The sequence below is a fragment of the Vanellus vanellus genome (genome assembly GCF_965231255.1).
Source record: "Vanellus vanellus genome assembly, chromosome: 3".
Lineage (NCBI taxonomy): Eukaryota > Metazoa > Chordata > Aves > Charadriiformes > Charadriidae > Vanellus > Vanellus vanellus.
Genome location: NC_138907.1, coordinates 67,882,945 through 67,906,309, shown reverse-complemented (window position 1 = coordinate 67,906,309; position 23,365 = coordinate 67,882,945). Strand labels below are relative to the sequence as shown.

At 40.2% G+C, this 23,365-nt stretch overlaps 1 protein-coding gene across 1 annotated transcript in view; it reads left to right on the top strand.

Annotated features, from left to right (window-relative positions):
- Window positions 1-7,033: 7,033 nt before the first annotated feature.
- L3MBTL3 (L3MBTL histone methyl-lysine binding protein 3) overlaps window positions 7,034-23,365 on the top strand; it is a 76,398-nt gene continuing 60,066 nt past the window's right edge. Inside the window, exons 1-3 of the mRNA XM_082480801.1 lie at window positions 7,034-7,145; window positions 20,202-20,313; window positions 22,520-22,679. Of these exons, the coding sequence (XP_082336927.1) occupies window positions 7,044-7,145; window positions 20,202-20,313; window positions 22,520-22,679 (374 nt within the window). The 5' untranslated portion in view covers window positions 7,034-7,043. The remainder of the gene's footprint in view (window positions 7,146-20,201; window positions 20,314-22,519; window positions 22,680-23,365) is intronic.

The following is a 23,365-nucleotide window of genomic DNA, read 5'->3' as shown; positions in this document are numbered from 1 at the left end:
CGGCCCACGGCCTGCGTGGGGAGCGGCGGGCGGGGATGGGGGGGGGGGCGCGTCCCCGGGTCTGTGTCACTTGTCCCACTCGGGAGCGCGGTGTGAGCCCCGATGAGTAACGCGTCCCGGGAAGGAGAGGCCCCTGGAGGTGCGGCGGCCTCCCCTGCGGGGTGAGGGTCACAGCCTCTTCGGTCTCTTTTAATTACCTGCGCTTGACGCGTGTAGGCTGTACGGCGGGGGGCAGCGTGAGTTGTGTTTTCAGTTCTGTTCTATTTTGTTTTTAATTTCCCGTGTGTAGCTGAGTGGCGTTGGACTGACCCTTTCTGGCGTTTTCTTCTGCTCCCGAGCGGACGCTCGGTCACCGGTGCTGACGGTGGGTGCTGAGCGTAGGTAAAACTCGAGGTACGCAGTCTTCAGCGTGGGTTGTTTTAGGAAATAGTCTGCGTTAAGGATCGTAGCAGAGTTTTCTTAACACGAATTTGAAAGCTGGTTAGGAAAGCGGTGCTTTTTACCAAGGAGGTTATCACATTCCCAGAAGTTTATATGATGAACATCTGTAAGACAGAAACTCCCTGAAACTGGCGGCTGAAGGCAGCTAAGCACTCCGCGGGAATCCGGGTGGTGCCGGGTACTCGTTTTTTCCTGGTGTGACTTCAGCGGCTTTGACTGTGGTCCAGTTGGTCTGATGAACTGGTGCTCTAATGAAGGTGGCTGAAGCTATCATCATCTTGAATGGTTTTTGTTGGCAGTTGGGCAATTGCCGTGAACTCTGGTTTTGTTTGTTGTGGTGTTGTATGTTTCACCTGGTAAGTAGGATGATGGATTGTGAGTGATGGGTGTGAGTGATTACCTGGCGTGGGGCTAACTGAAGAAAGTGATGGCGTGTGTGTAGTCATAGCTTATTAGTGCTTTACTAGTAGGACTGCTCATCACAATGAAAGATATGAGCTCTTTATGAATTGTAGAGAAGGGAAAGTCTATAAATGCAGTAACTTGCTGAGTGTATTTAGGAGCTAGCAGAAGGTGAATTAGTTGTTTAAGGACAGCAGACCTTGTGGAAGCTGCTAAGAACTGGCAGAAGAGGAAGAGGAGGGCACGAGTCAGACAAAAGGAGTGTTCAGACATATACTGAATTAACTTGGGGTAAGAATAACCATTTGAAATAGGTCAGGTGATATTCAGTTTGTAGATTCGGTGCATCACAAGTTCTTCTCAAGGAGGTGCCTGCGCAGGGGAGGGAAGGAGGCACAAATAAACAAAGGCAGAAGTTTTCTGTAACTTTCTGTGGGTGGTTCAAGGAATTAAGAGAAATTAAGACAAAGGATTTCAAGGGTTGTTGTACTCAAGTCTTACTATCCAAGTAAGTCAAACCTCCACTGAGGACTGCATAGGCAATAACAGAAATAAAGGAGTCATGAAAGCATGACAGAGGAAATGTTTTTTTGGCGTGAGGTACAGGTTCTTTACGAACAAGATTAAAGTTGTCAGTGGTAAGTTTCATTAGATGATGGGATAGCTATGGTGTTGGGTAACTGTTGTTCTTATAGCGTTCTGTGGGTATTTGAAAATGAGGTGGTAGGTGAAGGCTGTGCGTAACTGTGTTACCCAGTTTCTGGCAGTGGTACAACAATACCTGTGTTAGCTCGCTGGCAGAGACCAGACTCAGGTGAGGACAGCGTGAACCTCCTGGTGCAGACTCAGGCTTCAGAGCATTATGGAATGCATCTGTGGACAGATTTGTTTCTGTGAGGAGAAGGGTTTTAAGATGATGTATTGGGAAGCAGGAACAAACATAACACAGTATGCTTTGAGAATCTAGCAGGCAGAAAAGTAGCAACAGATAAAAATAAGAGGACATAATGCTAAAGGGACATCGTCAATAGGAAATCTGGTCCATTTTCTGCTACAAGTTTTAAGAATGACAAAGAATTTTAAGCTGTGGTCCCTTTGTGAATACGTATATAAGCTATATAGCCCATCTTTAACATACTTGTGATAAACTTCATGAGCAACAGGCAAAATAGTGAAATTTACTGAAGGAGCTCTTCAACACGCAGAATAGAAACATGGCAGAACTAGTAGAGTGGTTCCTAAACAACGAAAAATGAGATTTTGAGGGAAATGTGTTATCTGCAGATACTACTTTTAATGAAACATTAAAATAATTGAACCATTAAACAGGTACAAAACAAAGTATGTATTAAAATGTGGTGGATAGCCTCAAAGCATTTTACCATTTCCTGCACTGTTCCTGTTGTGGTTGTTTTTCTTTAAGTGAAGAATCAGGTGCAAAAAGATGAAGGGTGAGAAAGAGTCAAGCGTGGGGTGCGCCCAGCTCCTAGAGAGGATTGTGAGGAAGAAAGCAGGGCTCACCCCGGTGGGTTTACGGTCAGTCGTCTTTCCTTTTGCTGTCGCTATAAAGCTAGCTTAATACAAATCTGCCTGAAATAGAGGGAGCTTACATTGTGAGGGATAATTCTGCTTCATGTGGCTTCAGTGGTGTAACAAGTCAGCCCTGGTAGTGTTCGTGTTCCTACACATTAAATAAAGCTGAAGCTGATTATCCACTTGTCCCGTGGTGTCTACAAGTTAGCGTATTTGCAGCTCTGGTACACTGGGTTGTCCCCTTCTGATCCACTTACTTTTCCTGATTTACTGTGTAGGGAGAATGTGCCCCTTTAGCCCTTGCGTGCTATGCCAGGCAGCCTGCTCCTTGGAGATGTCTAAAATAACCATCTGCGATATTAGGACAAAAAAAATCACCTGTTGCCTATGTTTCTGAATGTCCGTCAGTGCTGGTGTTACCCAGCCCTGTGGGGAAGAGGGCCATGGTTTGGCTCCATAAGGACATCTTCTCCCTTCGGACCTCGGTTTGCCCCTTCGACCTCACCCTTGGTGCCACTTGCTGAGACCTTCTCCGGCTTCATATGCCCAGTTTTGCGTCTCCTCGCAGGAGCTGTCGGCTGGGGAGAGGACCAGCACGGGGCAAATCTGCTAGGCAAATCCTGTCACAGTGGCTACAGCAACCCTCAAAAGTAAAAATAAAAATACACAGGGATGCATAAAAAGAAAAGACACACTATGCCAATCTGGCAGTGCTGATTGGTGGCTTTACTGCTGAAATCTCCTCTCTCTGCTGCCCATTGACCGGTTATTGAGTTGGCCCCGATGGTTAGAAATCGTATGGACCTTTCACAGGTGGCATCTTAGATTTTTTTAAAATTTGGGTAGGTGTCAGGTAGTTTTTTAAAGCACCAACTGAAAGAAAGAATCCTTCTACTAGTACTTTTTGATGTGTTCGGTACATAACCCTATAATTATTTCAAAAACTACTTGTATGTTTAATTGGCATATTCTCTCCTGTTTCTTTGCTTTACATCTTTAGAGAGTCTTTCACCAGATGAAACTATCTAATTTTTAGTGCTGTTATTCTCGTTAAATATCTCCCCTGTGAGGTACTCACTTATTGTTGAACCAGTTGGTAAAAATGAAGGTTTTTCTAAAGGATGTGTCTAATTTTATTTTATATGCTTGCTTATTTTAATGAATTTATTACATATGTCTAAAACAAAGTTAATGTTGAAATATTAACATGCCACACACTCCTCTATAAAAGTTAGAGCTTATGGCTCTGAAGACTGAGATACGGTTACATCCACTATAGTGGATTTTGGGGATGCATTTGGAAGATGACTGTTCCAAGTTCTTACTATTATGTCCTTCCCTTCACATCAGATGGCATTCCTTGACAGGCATGCGGACAGTACTGTAGTTACTTACTACTTTTTGGGAAGTATAGCAACAGAAACTGTAGCAAATGAAATCATTATGGAAGGAGTTATACTAGTTCAAAGAACTACATCAGAGCTTTAAAACCAAAAATTAATAGATAATAGTTACATGATTTAGATCTATATATTGTGATGATTTCATCCTTTTTTAGTACCTCATTGCTGTAACAATTTAATTGGTCTCTGTCTTCCTCCTTATTATCATTAGCAGAGGGATATAGCCCTATCTTTCATCTGTTCAAACTCAGCAAAGCTGGAAACAGATATTTTGTTAAATGTAATTTCTTTTGGTAAATTCATTTCTATCTGCATTGCCCTGTGACCTTTTCATCCTCACTAAGAACGTTTCTGAAGGCTGCAGAATGTGAAAGTACAGATTGTGCCTTTTATGTTGAGTTAATTTTAAAAGGAAAACAACAATGAATACCTTATCAAACAATAGAATATATCATTATTGCTGATTTGTTACCTGAGGAAACTTTGTTAGGTGTAATAAAGTTAAAATCTGTATGTTTTCTTGAGAAAAATATGCCCTGAATATTTCTGTTACCGATTTTTTTTTTTTTTTACTTGCACAGTTTACATCCTGCCTAAGTAGGCTAGGCTCTAAGATTTTTTTTCCCCTGTAATTTTTTTTTCAACTGGTTCTGTTACAAAGCATGTCTATAACGAGAGTAACACTATCGAAGATGCTGCATCTGATGGAGTGTCTGTCCGCTGCTCCTCACTTCATGGGACAGTGGCAGCTGCGAGGAAGCATTTCCCCACAGCCTCCCAAGTTTCTTCCCATCTTCGGCAGAAACCATTGGAACACGTTTTCTGTAATAAATAAACCACAGGAGAGTTGAGTGGAGTGTCCTCTAAATAGGGTGGTAATTTAAGGTTACTTGGAAACTTCAGTTAATACAGAACACAGCTTTGTGTTTGCTTAGCCAGGCTAATCTCAGGGAGCATGTTACACCATGTGCTTAAACCAGCGTGTTTCACGTCCTTAAAATTTCACGGGTTTCTGGATAGATCCAATTTTTCAGCTACTCCTTTAGCAGCCTGGGTCTTGTGCTCTTGAGAGAGGGCCTGCGCCTCTGCCATCGTACTGCAATTCGGTTGGGTGGAAGCCTGCTTGAGTTGGTGCACTGGGGTGTGGAGGGCTGGGTGCTTGGTGGGCTTGGGCTCTGCGACATACCGTGCTCTTGGGTCGAACAGAGATCGTCCAAGTTGTATTGCAGGAGCTGCCCTGAGGTAGGGTGGGTGGTGGATTTTGCCTGGAAGTGATTTTAAAAGGTAAAGTCTATGGCTGTGGGGAATTTCTCAGTTTGCACTGAATTTGTTTAGATTTATTGACATATTTTAAAATTAATTTTTGTGCATTGATGATACGGTTTTCAATACTTTCTCATAGAGGATTACTGAAATTAGGGATGGAGAAGACACTGAATCATGTGGTTCTTCTTAGTTCAAACTTGTCATGTGAAATACGTGAAGCTTTCTCAAAGAGCCTTTTGTGAACCCTACCCATCATATGAAATGCAGGGGGATGCAGAAGCTTTCACCCTAAGCAGTGATTACTGACTGAGGTCCAGCTCCTGGTATCCTGTTGATACTGTGTAGTGGATGTAGTGTAATGGAAGTACTCGTGGAGTAAGGTGTTGCTTTGGGTTTTAAAGAATTCTGCTAGAAATGAGGACGAAACCAAGGAAAAATACAAGGGAGTTCACATTGTGGACCCAAAACCAGAGTAGCATCTGTCTGTAGTGGTGTGTTACAGTGATTGGTACAATTTTTCTGATTAAAAAAATGTAAATTCCTTTATTTTTCACGCAATAGAGTTAACTAGCTAAACATTTTTCTCCTCAGACTTTCAGTAAAATTTTCTAGGCGACCCGTGTTTACTTCTGGTTGGTTTGCATCTTTTTCTGTTATCTGTGAGTGAACAAATATCACTCAGTCTGTTTTGTGGAAATTCCAGATTTCCAGAGAGTATTAATAGATATTTGCAGATTTTGGGAGTGGGACCTAAGTTAGAAATTAGATTTTAGAAAACAAGGTCAAGCACTGAGGAAGCTCTCTACGTATTTTAATTTCAAATACTGATACTTGCAGCAAAAGTTTGCAGTCTGCAGACAGAGTACGAGGCTTAGAAAGTATTTGTTTAAAAGTTCAGAAAGTGTAAATTTGAAAAGGAATGAGCTTTTGCTATTAGTTCACAAACCGAAGATGGAGCTAATTTTTCCACAAAATGTTTCAGCTGCTAGGCATAGGGCAGAAGTTCTTCAGAAAGAAAATGAATGCATCAGATTTCATTGAACAAATAGTAAATTAGGTGCCAGGCCACAGATTTAAAGATTGCTGGGTTTGTAAGAAGTGGAAAGGAAGAAATTGTTGGTAGTCACAACTGGCTGCGGGAAACATCTGCAGTTCAGTGCAACTGGTGCTGTCTTTGTGGCAGTGACAAGTGCCGGGCCAAAGCCAGGGGTCAATGGCAAGTGTTATATGCTTCTGTTGATTGTGCAAATTACTTGGGATAAGCTCTCGCCCCAGAAGAGGATGTCCAAATCCACTATTTCTGAAGATAAATATTCTCTCCTCTCCTTTCACTGTTCTGAAACAGAAGGATCCAGTAAAATAAAGTCTTGCAAAGCAGTAGTTTCCTCTGGTGCATGTGTGCTTCTCTACATGCACATAAATTTTACAAATGCAAGTCAAAATTTAGTGAAACTGCCTGAAAACAGACAAGGAGTATTTGGGTGTCCTAAGTCAGACAGTGAAAATGAAAGACGTTTCAAATTAATTTTGAAATTTTAATTTGAACTTGGGTGAAGCATTCACATCAGCATGTTATCCAATATTAAGGAAAAGCAGTTCTATTAATCAGTGCTTAATATATTTATTGTAGGCATGCGCTCATGTCTTGCCTTCCCCAGAACAAATGTTTTTCCTGAGGTATGTTTTCCCCATGTCAATTTACTTGCAGTTTGAAATTTTTCACTTCTCTCCGATACAGCCTCATTAATAGCCTCCTAGTGTGTAAACCAGGTATTATTTTTTAAGGTTTTCAAGAGATTTCCCCTTGTTTTTATTACATTAGTCTATGTTATCAGCATTGTCATCAGTTGTCCACATTGCCAATGTGCTGAGGGAAGCATTTGATACTAATCTATGAAGTGTGTTTGAAGAAATGTCTGATAATATAAGCATTAAACCACTTAGAGCATTTTCATATAAAACATTTTTATTTTTAAATTTTTTTTTAGTACATGCATCATGAACGAATCTGCCTCTAGTGGAAATGGTCAAGAATTTGATGTATTTAGTGCTATGGACTGGAAAGATGGCATAGGTACTTTGCCAGGAAGTGACCTGAAGGTAAGATGTATAATTTTTTTTTTAACAAGCGAAATAAAAATATTAAATACCAAAAGAATGCATTTCATAAGCTGGTGTGTAGGTATCTGCTTTTATGAATAAAACATGAATCTGCAGCTCTGAGTTAAGAGACTGTAGCCTGTTAGCTTTTAGCTCTGGAGTTTCTTGATTCAGTTTCTGGTGCTGGCATAGACAGCCGTCATCCCCGTAGGAAGGCATAAATTAACACTGCCTCACTATATAGACAGAAGTAATCAAGTGCACAAAATCCAGAAGAAAACTCAAAAGTTAAGGGTGAAAATTCAGTCCACTTAGAGTATTAGATTATTGTCTCACTAAGAGTCTTTATACTGTCACTGACTCTCATGGTCTAGTAATCTTAGTTCTTTGTATTTCTAAAAATAGTTTATTTTTGCTTTGCTTTTATCATGTAAGTGCCTAGAAAAATGAATAAAGTGAGTGCTTCTGAGCTTGGTATAGTTTAGAAATTTGAATGATATTGGAATAGTACTTTTAGTTTCATTTTTCACACTGGTTTTAGTTACTGAAGTAAAGTATAACAATTTAATTTTGTTTTCAAAGTATTCTACGTATTTTTATTTATCTGATACTTTTTTACGATGTCCTCAGATGTCCTCTGCTGTGTTAGCTAAAAATGCAGTTTCAATATTAGAGACTTTCTTGCACCTATTTCCTGTTGATTATAGTCAATATTTTCATATAATTCCATTGAGACTAACGTTGATGAGGTTTTCTCATAGTTAATTTTTTAAATGTAATCTCACAAATTAATTAGAAAACGTGTTTTTTAAAATAATTTTATATCCCACGGTGCCTGATAGAATTTCTGTTGTTGAAGTAAGGAGTCAAAAAATGTTTGAAATTCAGGATACAGTTGTTGTGTGTTTTTGTGGTGTTTTGGTTTTGTGTTTTTTTTTTTTTTTTTAATCTCAGAGTCATAGAATAGACTCACAGAATAACTTTCTTTGGAAAGGACCTCAGGAGACCATGCCAAACCTCAGACTGACTTGGATCAGGTTGCTCAGGGCCTTGTCCAATATAGATTTGGTTAACTCCAGGGTTGGAGATACCACAGTCTCTCTGGGCAACCTGTTCCTGCATTGGCCGCCCTCATGGTGACTTTTTCCTTTTACCGATACCTAGTTGGAATTTCCCCTTTTGCAGCTTGTGCTTGTTGTCTCTTGTCCAGAACCTGGCTCCACCCCCTCTGCGTCCTCCCATTAACTACTGGAAGACAGCAGTAAAATCTCTCCTTCTTAAGACCGAGCAACCAAGTTCTCTCAGCTTCTCCTTGCATCTTGCAGTCATCTGCTACAGCCCCTCCTTGTTCTGGTGGGCATCTGTTGGACTTGCTGCAGCACGTCATTGTCTTTCTTGTGATGGACGCGGTAGTCTGTATATGGTCTCATCAGTATTGAATAGAGGGGAATAATCAATTCCCTGGACCTGCTGGCTACCCTCTTGCTAAAGCAGCCCTGGATGCCTGTGGCCACCTTTGCTGCCAGGGCTCATTGCTGACTCGCGTTTATCTCATAGGTCTTCTTCTGCAAAGCTGCTTTCAAATAGTCAGTCGTCAGGCTGTACTGGTGCATGCAGCTGTTCCATCCCAGGTGTAGGGCCTCGCATGTGCTTTTGTAGAGCATCAGGAGATCTTTTTAGCCTGTTCCTTCAGCATGTCTAGGACTTTCTGAATAGCAAACCTGCCCTTCAGTTTATCAGCCCTTCCGCCCAGTTTGGTAATTTGCTTTTGCAGGCTGTACACATGTAGTAGCCTTTCTTGTTGCCTTTGCTAGTTTCTCCCCCAGTTGAGCTTTGGGTTTCCTAATTCCATCATTGTACACTACAGCAATATCACTGTATACATTCTCTATATAACGTTTCCCCAGTTTCACCTTCTGTGTACCTCCTTTTCTGTTTGAACTGAGTCAGGAGACTCTAGTTCATTCACATTGGCCTTCATGCACATTTGCTCAGCTTCTTGCGCATTGGCATGCATCATTCTCCTGGTGTGAGGTCCCTGAATACCCAGATCTCCTGGGCTCATTTACCCTTTATAAAGCGGTCTCCTGTGTGATCCTGGCAAGCAGATCTGTGAACAAGCCAAAATCTGCCTCTCCTGAAGTCCAGAGCTGCTATTTCAGTATTTGTTTTGCTCACGTCTTTCAGGATTTCAGACTTCACCATCTCGTGGTCGCTGCTGCCAAGGCTATCGTCAGTCTCCACATCCCTGACCAGTTCTGTATATTTTTTAAAAGTCCAAGCTTTTAAAATTCCTTTGTATTTTAATAAGCGACATTGTGTGAAAGGCAAACATAATATTGAAATGTTTGAGGAATACAAAAGGGAACAGAGCGGGAAAATATAATAAACTCATATAAATCACTGGTACACGCTTTGTTCAGTTCTGGTTACCCTATGTCAAAAGAAACAAAACCAAAGCAAAGGTTGGGTCATTAATTAGTAGAGGAATGGGAAAGCTTCCCTACAAAGTGAGGGAAGGGACTAGGAGGTGTAGCTGTGGGTAACTTCAGGAAATCATTTACAAAGATTCTTAACTACGTCCTGTTCAGAAAAGCACGAGCTTCATTTTAAGGTTGCTCTTCTGTTTTGTTTTGTTTTGTTTTGTGTTTTGGTATGGTTTTTTTTAAGTATTATTATTTTTATTTTGAAACAAACAGGTATTTGATTTTTGGACAGAGATTCTTTGGTCCAGGCGTTAGGGAAGACACAGAGGTGTGATGGTAGTGTACCCAGAATGATGAAAGATACGGAGAGAACTGGCAAGGCAGCTCATTCTGGTCTTTTTTTTTTTTTTAATACAAAAGCAAGGGGTTACTGGATGAAATTGAAATGGATCCATTCTGCCACTGACTGAAGGAAGAATATTTTCTGACAATGCAGAATTAGCCTGAGGATGTCATTGGACCAGGGAGCATCAAGACTCAGTGAAAGACTAGGTAGCAAAGATATCTAGATATCTAGATATAGATAGCAAAACAATTGGAGCCGTTACAACAGTAAGGATTTTTAAGCTTCCGAGATAATTGTAACAACTTGTTTTTCAGGGCTGCTTCTAAATACTGATGGTTAAAAGGGTGACTAATTCCTTGAAACTGTAAATGTGATCATGGAAGATATGTTATGCTCTTTGTGGAATTCTCAGAATATCATTAATGAGGATGGTTTGTCTGAACTCTCCTGATAACAGAGTATTTTAATATTGTGTCCCGAATGTAAAGAAAATGCCCTTACAAAGCAGTTACTTCTTGTAAGTTTTCATGTGTCTTTCAAAAATTATAATAGAATTGTTCCATTAAAGATATCAAACCATTGCCATATATTTACATTGAAATGCAATTGAAAAATACGGTGAGAACAGTGTAGTAGCAAGATGCATAAATCCAAAGATTCTATTTTTACAGCTTGGTAATAGATTAGAGTGCCTTTATACATATATTAATATATATATATAAGAAATAACAAGCAATTGCTGAACTATTTATTGCAGACAATGCATTGCTTACATTCTCACATTTAGTCTTTTGTCTCCATAAAATGTTGGGGAAAATTGTCTTTGAACACTCAGATTTGGTAAACTGTATTGTATGAGCATGCTTTAAGTTAAACATATACCAAAATGTTGAAATACTGCTTTTTAATATAGAAGTTTTGGGGAGTTACCTACTTCAAGTCCTTATTTTTAGTTATGTAAGTCATATGGCATTTGCTTGTCTTACTGCTTGCGTGATGAAGTTTCATGCTCATTTTTACATATGCACTTTTTAAGAAAACTCTTCTCTTGTGTGGTATATTAATATCCAGCCTCCTCAAATTATCAGGCAAGCATATCTGAATAACTCTTCTTTTTAAGAGCCACCTCATTTTTGTGAGTATATGTTCCTCTATGAATGAAAGTTGGTAAAAAGCTATTCTAAGTAGTGTAAAATGCTTGAAATGTTTACAAATAACTTTTCTCAATATTTTATTATCATTGCTTAAATTTAACTTTTCTTATGATATAGAAGAACAACTAAATCAGAAATAGGAAATTGCATTATTTCTTTTTGTTACGAAGACCTATGGGCAGTTTCATGCCTATTAGACTTGGCTGAGATAGGCTGCACCAGGGGGCACTCACTTCCCAGTCTAATTAAAACAAGGGATCCCAGTCAAACACCAAACCTCTGTTCTCAGCCATGCCATGATCTACATCCGTTTCCACATTGGTAAAATGCTGAAATGTTTTTTTCCTATGATTTTGAGCAGTGTAAATTGTTAGATTTTTGCCACCCATAGTGGGAGAAGGCTGTGGAAATACATTCTCATACAGATTTTGTTAAAAATCTTTCACAAAAATAGTCATAAAATAGTTAATACTTCTTGAATGCTGCTTTGAGCATGCTGTGTGACAGATAAATAGTGAGTGGTTGTGGAAAACACTAATTTCAAATTATGCAGGGGGTAGGGAGAATTAAAAATTGTACAGTATGATGCACTGAAGACTGAGAACAAAAAATTTAGCATTGTATGTTAGTTCTTTCAAGATGTTTAAATAAACCAGAAAACTTGAATTCCAGTAGAGTTTAAAATGTTTTACGAATTACAGAGTGCCTTCATGTGGCAGGCTAAGTAATGTATGCTCATCTGAAAAAAATCATTGCTTACCAGTTACTCTGCATGGTGTGAATATAAATGTGAAATACTCTTCTTTTTTTCCTCTTTTTTTTTTTTTTTTTAAATCTCTGTGCCGAGTGCAGGCAGTAACACCATCACTTCAAGATTTAAATGTACTCATTAAATTGGAAAAGCTGTAATAATTTACAGTCACTTCCTACTGCAGTGACAGAAGTTTATGAAGTACTTCGTAATGAGTTTTCTAGTGCTTGTGTTTGGAAAGTGAGCTGTTATATACTGCATGGACAGAATTTTGGTCGTTATTTCCAGCTTGCAAATTGTGCTTGAATGGAAAAAAAAAATATAAATAAATTTGATGATGAAGAAATTAACCTGTAAATAAAGCTGGACAACTAATATGGTAGGAAACCAACTGTAATAGTGGAACATGAATGGTGGAATAATGGTCGGTGGTGCTTGGTATTTCCAGCCACGCTGTGCAGAAGGTATCAGTGATTCACAGTGCTGTGTTTGTGGATGCATAGGTGCAGCAACTCAAGGTAGTAATGTGCATCCTTCCACCTGCCCATTCTGAAATTGCATTCAAGCTTGCCTGAGATAATTAACATTTTGAAAACAACTTCTCCCCCCTCCGCCCCCCATGATTATATGTCAGAAATACCGGTAGTGTCTCAGGCGGTAACTAACTACAGTGCTTTTTTAATGCAAAACTGTTTCTGTCCTCATGTAGCGGCATGTGCTGCACTGAATCTGGGGAGGCATTTCACTCTCGGGGGAGAGTCCCTGAGCGTGTTCATGGGAAACATCCACCACCGGGAACCGGTTAAATCACTGCATCCACTGGGAAGGCGTTATTCCAGAGAGAAGGTAGATTCCCTTCAGGGAAGGTGGTAAGGGGTAGTGCAGAGAGGAGAAAGCAAGGCAGAATAGGCTTTCTCCAGCCCCAGCAGATGTACTTAGTGGTCTGGTCTTTTCTGCATGGAAGTGACTTTATTCTGTTGCAATCTAATGTAATTAATTAGCTTACGCTGTGCTTCATCGCCATAGATTTCTGGTTAAAACTGCATTGTCGTAAAATGATTTTACCTTCTTAAAACATAAAAAAAAACCCCAAACCAAAAAGGAAATTTCACTATTAAAATTGCTAAAACGCCAAAGCCAAGAAATGCCAGAGTTAGGTTTGCCTTTGGATCTTCAATTGGGCTTCCTCATGTATAGTCATGGTAGAGTCTTCACTTAAGTGATCACATGGTATTTTACTACAAAATCTACTGCGTCATTTGCTGTTGATGCTGTTAGACTTGTAAATAACTGGGCAGAGGATTTCAGGAAGGAAAAGGAATAGTTTTGTGATTAATGCAGGTAAATCCCACACAGGAAAGCTTAGCCCTGCACTTGCTTCTACCACAGCCTTCCTGTGCGGTGCCGTACAACTCACTGGAACCAAACTTTGGCAGGTAGCCATTCATTTTTTTTATTTGTCACTTGCTTGGGTTCCCCATGAGATATTAGTGTTTGGTATTTAGAAATGTGCTGGCTGAAATAATTCGGAGCCAGGGTTGCTTTGTAGGTCAACTTCTGGATCAATAAGCGTCGTCTTGGCAGGCCTTGACTTCTGGCTCTGTTCCTGATTTATGTGTCACCTTAAGAAAGTCTGTTTAGCTGCAATTTCCTACTCAAGTGGAGATAATAAGGCAGGCTGAGTTTGCAGTGGAGAGAAATCATTGAGAAGCCGTCTGGTACTAAGATAATTCTTGAGCACTCAGAGCGGAGGGGCGAATTGGAAGAGCCTGAGGAGTATCTAAGAATAAAGTAGATAAACATTACTGCAGACAAGACTGAGGTATCGGCGTTTTGCTGGGGAAACGTCAGTCTCTCTTGCTAAAGGTGTATGTTTTCTGACAGTACCTGAGCTTTCAGTTCAGAAGTGATGACAGAATGTTCCTGGTTTTTTGTTTTTTTTTTTGGAAGGTTATAATTTTATAGTAATCCTTTCCTGCTTGTGCCTGCCCAGGTAGGAAAAAAACCTTTCCTTTTGGATGCAAATTGTTCTCTCTTCTTCGTTGGTTCAGGAATAGCGTTTTGCAGTGCTACTGAGGCATCTTAAAATCAATCGAAGGTTGCTTAAAGTGCTTGACTTACTTGCTGACAGCATCATTCCAGTGAGAGAGGGTCTGGCCCTGCCCCTTGGTTGTCGTGTGAAATTTAATGTCTGCTGATTATGATTTAGAGAGCCCTAAATAGCCTGAGATCCTGCTTAAGTTGTTTGTCTTTTGCCGTACTTGCCAGAGCAGGAGCGTGCAGGCAGAATCCCTTCTCATCATTAAGGAAAGGGAACAGCCAGGTGCAGGGGCACGTTCCCCTAACCTTCTGCATCCCTGAAAGAGTCAAAATTCTGTGACCAGGCGAGCATCGGGTGTCACATGCTTACTGAGTGCTTTGAAATAAGCTGGGAGCAGAGTACTCAGAAAGATGAAGGGCTAGGAAGAGATATTTTTATTTTCTTTTCTAAGTGGCTGAGAACAGAGGTTTTGTTTCAGGAATTACTTTGCACTGCATTGTAACAGTAATTGCTGGAGTGCCTAAAGCTTTTCGAGATACACACTCTTTGTTATTTCAGTGTTGGTTTTTGTTGTTTTTTTTTAAAGAAAATAAACAGTCATTCTACTTTCAAACCGTGTAGAGTAAATAAGACTGGCTTTACTGCTTGAAGAAAGAGTATAAAAATACACAACAGCTGCCTCATTTTCTGAATACTATCCAGCCCCTGCCTGGGGCAGGGGTTCTGTGGAAAAAGTAGTATGTGATCATGCATGTAAAGCCTGTATCTCTCACACACACAGGGAAGAGGAGAACGGTTGAATGGGCAAGTTCTGGCATTTACTAACTTATTTAACTTAAATAATATGTAAAAAATAGTTTAGCATGTAGCAGGATGTGGTTGGACAATACAGTGTCTATAGGTGATTCCTTTGCTTTAAAGGGAGGAGTTGTAAGATGACAGAAATGCTCTGATTTGCCTGAGAAGTCCTACTGAAATCACTGTGATTAAACTGTGATTAAAATGAAGAGTGATGATAACTGTTTGCTAACCAGCGATCTGAGTGTAGTTCTTTGGCTTTTATCCCTGCAGTCCCAAGGTATGCGCCCTCTTGACAGACTGCTGTGTAACTCTTATACTTAAGTTTAGTTACTTCATAGGCATGAAGAGCATTTGCTCAATTTACTTTTGTTTTGGATAATGTAAATTTTATGGGTTTATTCTGAGCTAGTCCATGATCAGTGTTGTGTGGTCAAGATAAGTTTTACTCCTGAAGTTACTGTCAAAATGAAGCAACAATTGTATTTATTGCTATGAACTCTTTGTCCTTATCTTGTCCAGTAGATGGTAGTGTTGGCTGTTTTTCTAATTTATTTTAAAGTTGTGCATTAAGATGTGTGGGGTTTTTTCTTCTTCTTTTTTGTCCTTTGCACTTCAATTGTTGCTCCCTTTTCTTCCTTTTTATTTCTGCCTGCTGTCCCAAATAATATTTTTTACCTTGTAGAAAACAATAGTGGCCTTTATTCTGATTTGATCTCTGAATACTGATGAGATCTTGTACATTCTTAAAAGGGCACAAGTAACAGCAAACGGAGATAGTCTGATCTGTGTTGCACTGAGTAAGACACATGCAACAGCAGGGACTTAATTTGAAACTATATCGTATATATTTCTTCCCAATAGATTTGAGTTTCTAAGAATTAATCTGCCATATGGTAGACATTTTGCATTGTTTGCAAATTTATTCTTATCCCACGTAGTCACAAATACACTGAGTATTTTTATGAAATGTGGAGAAAGAGAACTGAAAGCCCTTTTAATATATAATTGCCCCTCCATAGAACTTCAGAGTGCCTTCCAGCCTGCAAAGGACTGCCATTAGAAATTGAGAGGTCTTAAAGCCATTGGAGGAGGGACAGCGGGAGTCCACCTATGGTGTTATGCTTAGTCAGGTTCACTGAGAAAAAGTAAATTTGCATGGTTGAGCCCAGCAGATGGGGGGCAAAGAATGACGGGTTGATCAAGAAGACGAAGCACTGTTTTCATAAGAGGAACAGAAGGAGCTTGTATTTAGCCTAATAAAATCAAGTTTGGGGGTACATAACTGGGTTAAGAACAAATGGGTATAAACTGACTATGAATAGATATAAATGAAGAGTTAGAATAAGTTTTTTTTTGAGAAAGAAATTCAGTAATGGATTTTCAGTAGAGGCACTGGTAACAGAAAATCTGGCCACTTCTCCGTTGCAGCTGAAACATTTGTGAAGCACTTTGTGTGATACTATTGCCTGCAATAAAAAAAGGCTTCATCTCAGTGACTTACAATGCTTGTCCCAGTCCTGTGTAAATTTTAATGCAATTTTAATTCTTAAAAAAATGTTTATTGATAGTAATTCTGATCCCTGTTGAAGAATTTAGCATGTGGCCGGGCAGAAATGGTTCAGAAAGTATTTATAATGTTTGATCATTATTTATTTAAGTCTTGATTTCCCTCTATGTGTTCTTTATTTCTTGAATGAATATTAAAATGTTCCCGGGGATTAAATTAACAGTTGTGTAAGATGAAGTCCTGGTACATCAGGGCATCGTTTCCCAAGAATGTGAAAATGTATCTCAGCTCTAAGGGATCTACAGAGATGTTTGGGTGGAGGCTGCTGTTTAGTTGCCTTTTGATCCTGCTAAACAAGGCAGCTAAGTTAAGTTCTGTGTTGTGTGTTTACCCACTACTAGTTGGACTCATCCTGCCAACTCAGTTTATGATATATTTGTGTTAAAAGAACTGCAGTATCTTGAGAACGTGTATTTTTGCCATTGTTGCTCACCTGTACATGAAACTTTGAAAGTTAAATTTTCCATCTAAATGTTATATTTATTTCTGTTTATCTTACTGTGGAATCATTTGTGAAAGCTGTTGAAGTTTCTTTCTCTTTTTCTTCTTTGCCTTCCGATCTTTTAAGACCGTTGGCTCCATTGAGTGGGATAGAGGATTGTCTTCATAAGAGGTTACTTAAAATTTGTAAACAGGCACTTGGCAAAATTCAAGTGGATTAAATTCATACCCAACAAGCTTTATAATTTATTCTCTGTCAAACAATCAAGTGACAAAAATCAGGCATCTTTGTGAGATTATTTTAAAAGTACCTGATAATGGTCTGACTTTGTTTCCATCAGTGGGAATCTTACCGTTTGCTTTAATGAAGACAGGTTTAAGTAAAATCCCTTCATCCAATGCCAATTTATATATTTACTGAAGGAGTTTGGTGACTTAGAAACAGATATTTACTTCTTAGAAAGCTATTGGTCTGTCCTCAGAAGTTAGCTTAATGGCACTGTTTCCTTCTCTGTATCAGCAGACGGTTGGGACACCTAGGGAAACATATGGGAGGACTGTTCTTGCTGTATTCTATCTTGGATCACCAAATATAGAGGAAATATTATGACAGAAACTTTACCTTTGTTGTTGTTGTTGCTGTTGCCTACTTTCTAGGTAGAAGAGGCTTCCGAAAGTATTGAATTTTTTTTGTGGACACATAAACCACTATTAGTCTAGATCCTTTTTTGTCACGCTTCCAACAGTAGACACTAGTTGGCACATTGCTCTGGCAGCTTTTATCCTGTGATGGCTTTGTGCAGCATGCCGCTCTGTACATCTGTTTATCCTGTTTTTAAGCAATTAACCTCTTGTCATAAGTTTGTGGGTTTTTTTGGTTGCTTTTCTTCCCCAGCTAAAACCAGAGTACAACTTCCCAGGTCTGAGGCCTTTTTCTGGTGAGCTACAGGGAACTCAGCGTGCACAGCAATGCTGAAGTACCTGTAGCTGGGGAAGCAGTGGACAAAAGCAGACGTATCTGCTACCAGATTGCGTCCAAAGAGGATCCGGAGGCCTCTGACACTGGTAGAGCCAAGGCCGTGGGCAAAACCAGAAGATGCAGAGGTCTGATGGGGCAGTGGGCCTGGTAACATTGTGGTGCCCTCCTGCCTGCTAAGGCAGTAGCAAGTGGTTGCTCTCCATTACGGAGCGCAGCGTAGCATGGCGGCGCGACTGCTGGAGAGCCGCTTCCTCAGCGGTTTGGCTCTCGCTGCCCTGAGCAGCCTCCAGTGAAAGGGTAGCTGGGAGCAGCCTTCCTTGCAGTCACAGAATCACAGAATGGTCAGGGTTGGAAGCGACCTCTAGAGATCATCTAGTCCAACCCCCCTGCCAGAGCAGGGGCACCTACCGCAGGTTGCACAGGACGGCATCCAGGTGGGTTTTGAATGTCTCCAGAGTGGGAGACTCCACAACCTCTCTGGGCAGCCTGTTCCAGGGCTCTGCCACCCTCAAAGTAAAGAAGTGCCTTCTCATGGAAGGTTGAACTTCCTATGTTCGAGTTTGTGCCTGTTACCTCTTGTTCAGTCATCTCTTTCATCGTTTGATGCCTGTCAGTCAGCCCTCTGAAGGCAGAAGGGCTGGCTGGTGGCTGCTCTAGCTAGGGTGACGTCCTCACGTACCACAGGCGGCGCGGGTGGAGGAGGAGCCTATGTATAGTGTCAGGGCTGAACGTCAGTCAGATCATGCAGAAATACACCAGGTATTAATTGGGCTGTTCAGAAATACCTTTTTTGTACGGATGTTCTGGCTGTGAAGATGCAGGAGAGTGTTTCCAGAAGTTGGTTAGTAGCCTGCCTGTGACCTGTTGGTTGGTGGGCTGCAGCACCATGTCTTGGCCTGTGGTTGCAGCCCGCTTGCTGAGCTGGCTCTTCCAGAGTTAGAGCTCCTTGGAAGCAAGGAAAGGCTTTTCCTTCTGGCGTCCACCTACTGCCAAGGCAGCAAAACACCTGTAGCAAAAATGAGCTTAACCAAAATAGGAACCAGGCTGGGTGCTTAAGTCAGCCTTAAGACACAAGGATCATCTTCTGAATGGTAACTCCACTGCTTTTCTTTGGGTGGAGCAGTGTGAATGTCTGTCCACAAAGTGGAGTATGAGCATGTGGTGTTACTGCATTTGACTTTCAAAACTGAACTCCTGGTCTTTCGTTCAGATGGATTTATTGACAGTTTGTCCACACTTGCGTATCTGCTGTGAGCATAGTTCATTGCAAGTAAAAATTTTGACTCCAGAATTCATACAACTGTGTGAGGTCCTCTTCTTCCTCTCCCTCCTTTGAGCTGCTTGCACTCCTTAGGACCTGGTGGCTTTCTGCAAATGCCAGGGCTGGTAGGACCGTATTAGTGAAAGCACACTGTTGTGGTATGTACGTCATGGGGCTCACCTTTGCTTGCAGTCAGAATTATTTTCAGTACTATACCATAGCAGGGTCCAAAGTGAGTAGGAGTGATCCATCCTGCAGCCTCTGGAGGCACAGAGAAGACCAATGTAGTGCCAGGCAATTGTTCCCCTTGTCATTTCGCCTAGGTAAAGTTGGCTGACCAGAAAAACAGAAATAGGCTTCATGCTACTGCCCTGAAGGAATACTCCTGCAGGTGGGTGCTGGTGAGCTTTGAAAGACTCTCTCAGGCATAATTTTTCCTGTTGATCGCTGTTGGTGAGTGCACCTCACTGCTAGAGACCTGTCCTCTGTGGCAAAGCTCAGAGAGTTTCACCTCTTCGCTCTGCAGAGCAGACTGTCACAGACAAAACGCTGCCTTCGGTTCAACCCATGTAACCAGCTGGGCCTGCAAACCAAGTAGACTGGGAAGCTGAAGTTTATTTTCATCTGGTAGCGCTGTAATCAGTACGGCATTTGGAAGATGCTTTTCTGCTGGCAGCAGGGTGGATATAACTCCCGGTGCTCCTGTGTAAGCACAGCGTGTGGGGTATTGTTGAGCCTTGCTTCTGGCTGACAGTAACATCACGTTCAGTGTGTAATTAAACAGCTCATGAACTGCCTTGAGATGTTTGTTTATGTGCACTTTACAGCGGAGAAGTACTGTGTTTTCAGAGGATGCTGAAATTTCTGTACTGTCTGAAGCATTTGTATTTGACATTCACTTCTCTTTTCATCGACAAAAATACTTAGTGACTGGAGTGTGTGATTTTGCTGGCAATGAAAAGCATATGGTTAGGAGATTTTCCCATGAATTTCTACTACTGAGTTTTTGGTTCTTGTGTGTAAGTTAGATATCGATCTGCATGTGGAGGCATCTCTGTCAATATCTATAGCAAATTAATATTTTTTGATAACAAAATGAGTTTACATTTTGCTTGAAAGAAACAGGAAAGGCTTGTTTCCAATTCCTTGGGGATAAGCAGAAACACATAGAAATTAGATAATACAGTGAGAACACCGTGTAAAAACTATGCTGGTGAACAAAAGAAGACATCGTAAGAGAGTATTAGTAAAATTTTACTATACTCTATGCCATTTGTTTTGTCTTACAGTTTAGAGTGAATGAGTTTGGGGCCCTGGAAGTGATTACAGATGAAACCGAGATGGAAAGTGTTAAAAAGGCAACTGCTACCACAACATGGATGGTTCCAACTGCTCAAGAAGGTCAGTTAAGAGGCAGTAAATGTTTTCTGTGATAGACTGTTTCATTTAGTATGTCAGTTTTTTCTTAAAGATTACCCCCAAAAATACAAAAAAAACTTATTTCCGTTAATGCACAGACTGTCTCTGATCTTACCTATTTCTTGGAGTGTAAATAAGTGTGAAAGTAAATGCATTTTAAGTTAAAGGGAAATAATTCCATTGTTAGACCTCTGAAGTTCAATTATAGCCACAATTTTTTATAACAATAATTTTTTCTAAGTTTAGAATCAGTATTTTCCATCTATGTAATTTGCAAAATAGTATATTTCTTACTTCATATTATTGAGAATTTTTTAGATGTTATTTCTGTTGAACTGGTTCTCCAGACTGCCCACAGACTTTACTAACTGCCTAGAGTTCATTTGTGACCGAAGTACTGCACACTGTAAACTGCCTTCATATGATGCTGGCTGCTGCTCAGCTACTATCACTGATGTCCATGTACGTCTGCACTGCTGCCCTGCTCCTGCTGACTGTGCTTTTTTACAGTATTAAAATTAGTGTGTAGTAACAATTTATATTTATCTTGAATGATAAAATTCTAATAGTTGTAGTATCTGTCTACCAAATAAGGTGTTTTGTGGATTTAAAATACTGATATAAGGAAACACCCTTTTTGTGCGAGGAAAGGTGGTTCACATGGTCATAAATTCTGAAAATTTTGATACACTGACTCCAGCAATGACAGAGTAGCGTGAAACCATCACAATGGTTTTGCGAATACCTACAACTATTATTATATTTTATCAATTTTCTTTTAAAATTTGCATTATGTAAGTCCTTTGAAAAACAGACTTCAAAATTTTGCTTTAATATCATCAGTATAAGCATGATAAGGAAAGTCAATGAAAGTTTTCCTTTGCTACTGCCCCACCATCAAGTCTTAATTGTCATGTGATTTTTATGAATAGGTGAAATATTTACACCAGTGGGAAAGTAGTTTGGACCTCAGCAGTGAAGTCTGAAGCTTCTGACTACAAGCTACTCTGTTTTGTACATCTGTCTCCAAGGCAATGATAGCTATTCAAGATTGAAATCTGTGATGAGAGTGGCAACAGTGTGATAGCGTAGTAGCACAGCAGGTTCTCTCCTTAGACTGAGAGATGAGTTACCTACAGTAAAGCGTACAACTTCATCCCCTACGGTCTGGTAAAACTAAAAAAAAAAGTTAGCAATGAATTAAAGTGTGTTTATGGGTGCATAAACATACCAAGTAAGCATCCTACTGTTACCTTACACTGTCCTTGATTGATTTAATGCTCCCCAGAGATAAAAATATTGCTAAAATTTTCCATTGCGAGAGAAAATAATTGTTTTGAACCACTAATGATCCTGGAATGTAAATATAGCACATAAATTATATATTCTTCTAGTGGAGATAGTCTGCACACCAGAGTTCATTTGACTTCGCTTTCAAAGACGGTACAGTGCTCAAGCAAAAGAAATAGTTTGTGACTTGAAATTCGCTGTTTGCGGGGGTGCAAAGTCAACGACCTGCTCTGGAAGCTGGAGAGCTTGACAGTGCTTCATACTTGCCTGTGAGAGAAGGAGACAGCATCCTCTCCTAGGCTACATGCCTCTTGCAGGGAAATTGTAGTTCAGGATGAGTGAGTAACTTGGTATTTGAAAATTTCTTTGTTACAAATTAGTGATTTTTTACTTCTGGTAGACCTCAGGCAGTTTGAGCAATAGCTACTGCTGAGAGACTCTAGAATGTAGTCAGTGATTTAATTCCAGAAGTAAGTTCACCTATTGAAAGATAACTCCTCCCAAAACCTTTTTCCCAAATGACCCTATATATAGGTCAAAAATGAGACATGTCAGCAGGAGATGAGGTGATGGACTCTGTGCAGTGATAACTCTCTGGGCAGTCAGCGCAGTGCCTGTTACAAAATTCACTCCTTCCACGAGTAGCCACATCAACCAGTGTCGATGTTCCACTGGTGACAGAAGCATGAAATCGGTGGATTCCTCTCTCCAGTGTTGCAATATGAAAACCCAACTTGCTTGTCAGGAATACAGGCCCCACACAGACACTAACTCCCAGTACTCCATTCTAACAAGAGTGGTGTGACTTCTCTTTTTCTGTTTGCTTGGCAAAGCCTGCTCAGAATGGTTGGAAATGTATGGCCTCTACCTAAGTGAAGTTACTTTTTTCATTGTTCAGCCTTTTCAGAAAAGACAGGGATCTCCACAAGGTTGAAGGAAACTGCAAAAATGGATGGACTTGTTTTCTGTGAAAACTGTTATCGCTATGGTACCATAGAAGAATTTGTTCCTGAAGGGAAATTTTGCAGCCAGAAATGTGCCCAGCAAGTAAAAAACAAGTAGGTGCTGTAACAAAGCATAGAAACAAAGAATTTGGCATAAATGCAGCATGCGATAAATGTGCTGGATAAAATGTTAATGATGGGACAAAGGGAGGTGTTAAGGAGCCATGTTTTGGTGAGTCTTCGTCAGTTTGTAATGTTCCGTCGCTGTTTTTCATGTAAATACACATGGTAAATTTGGTTTTGTCTAATGCTGATGTTGAAGGCAATCTTTTTTGCTTAGAGTGCGCTGTTCTGCTGTCAGATGCAAGCAGTAAAAGAGTCTATGGGATGCATGAATCAGTGTCAGACTCCCACCCTGTTTCATAATCATTGGAATAAGATAATCAGTAATGAGATGGTTGGTGTGGTAAGCTAATTATAATTAAGTGCAAGAGTTGTGTTATAGATGACAGTGAGTGAAAACATGAGTATACTGTAGTTCCTCAGTTCCTTTTCTTTCTGCTAGTGCAGTTCATCTCATCATAGAAGAAGGTCTGTGTTAGTGTCCATTCTGTATTGCGTATTACCACATTATGGCAGTTTTTAACATCTGTGATTTTGTGCGTTTTCCTTCAGTTTTAGCTAATTGCTTCAAAGTTGTCTGTTCTGACTGCTTATTTAGCAATTTGTAGTGTCACATACCAGCTTTCTCCAATTGGATATGTCAGTCTTAACAATTACCTTTGCCTTCCTTTCTGTAA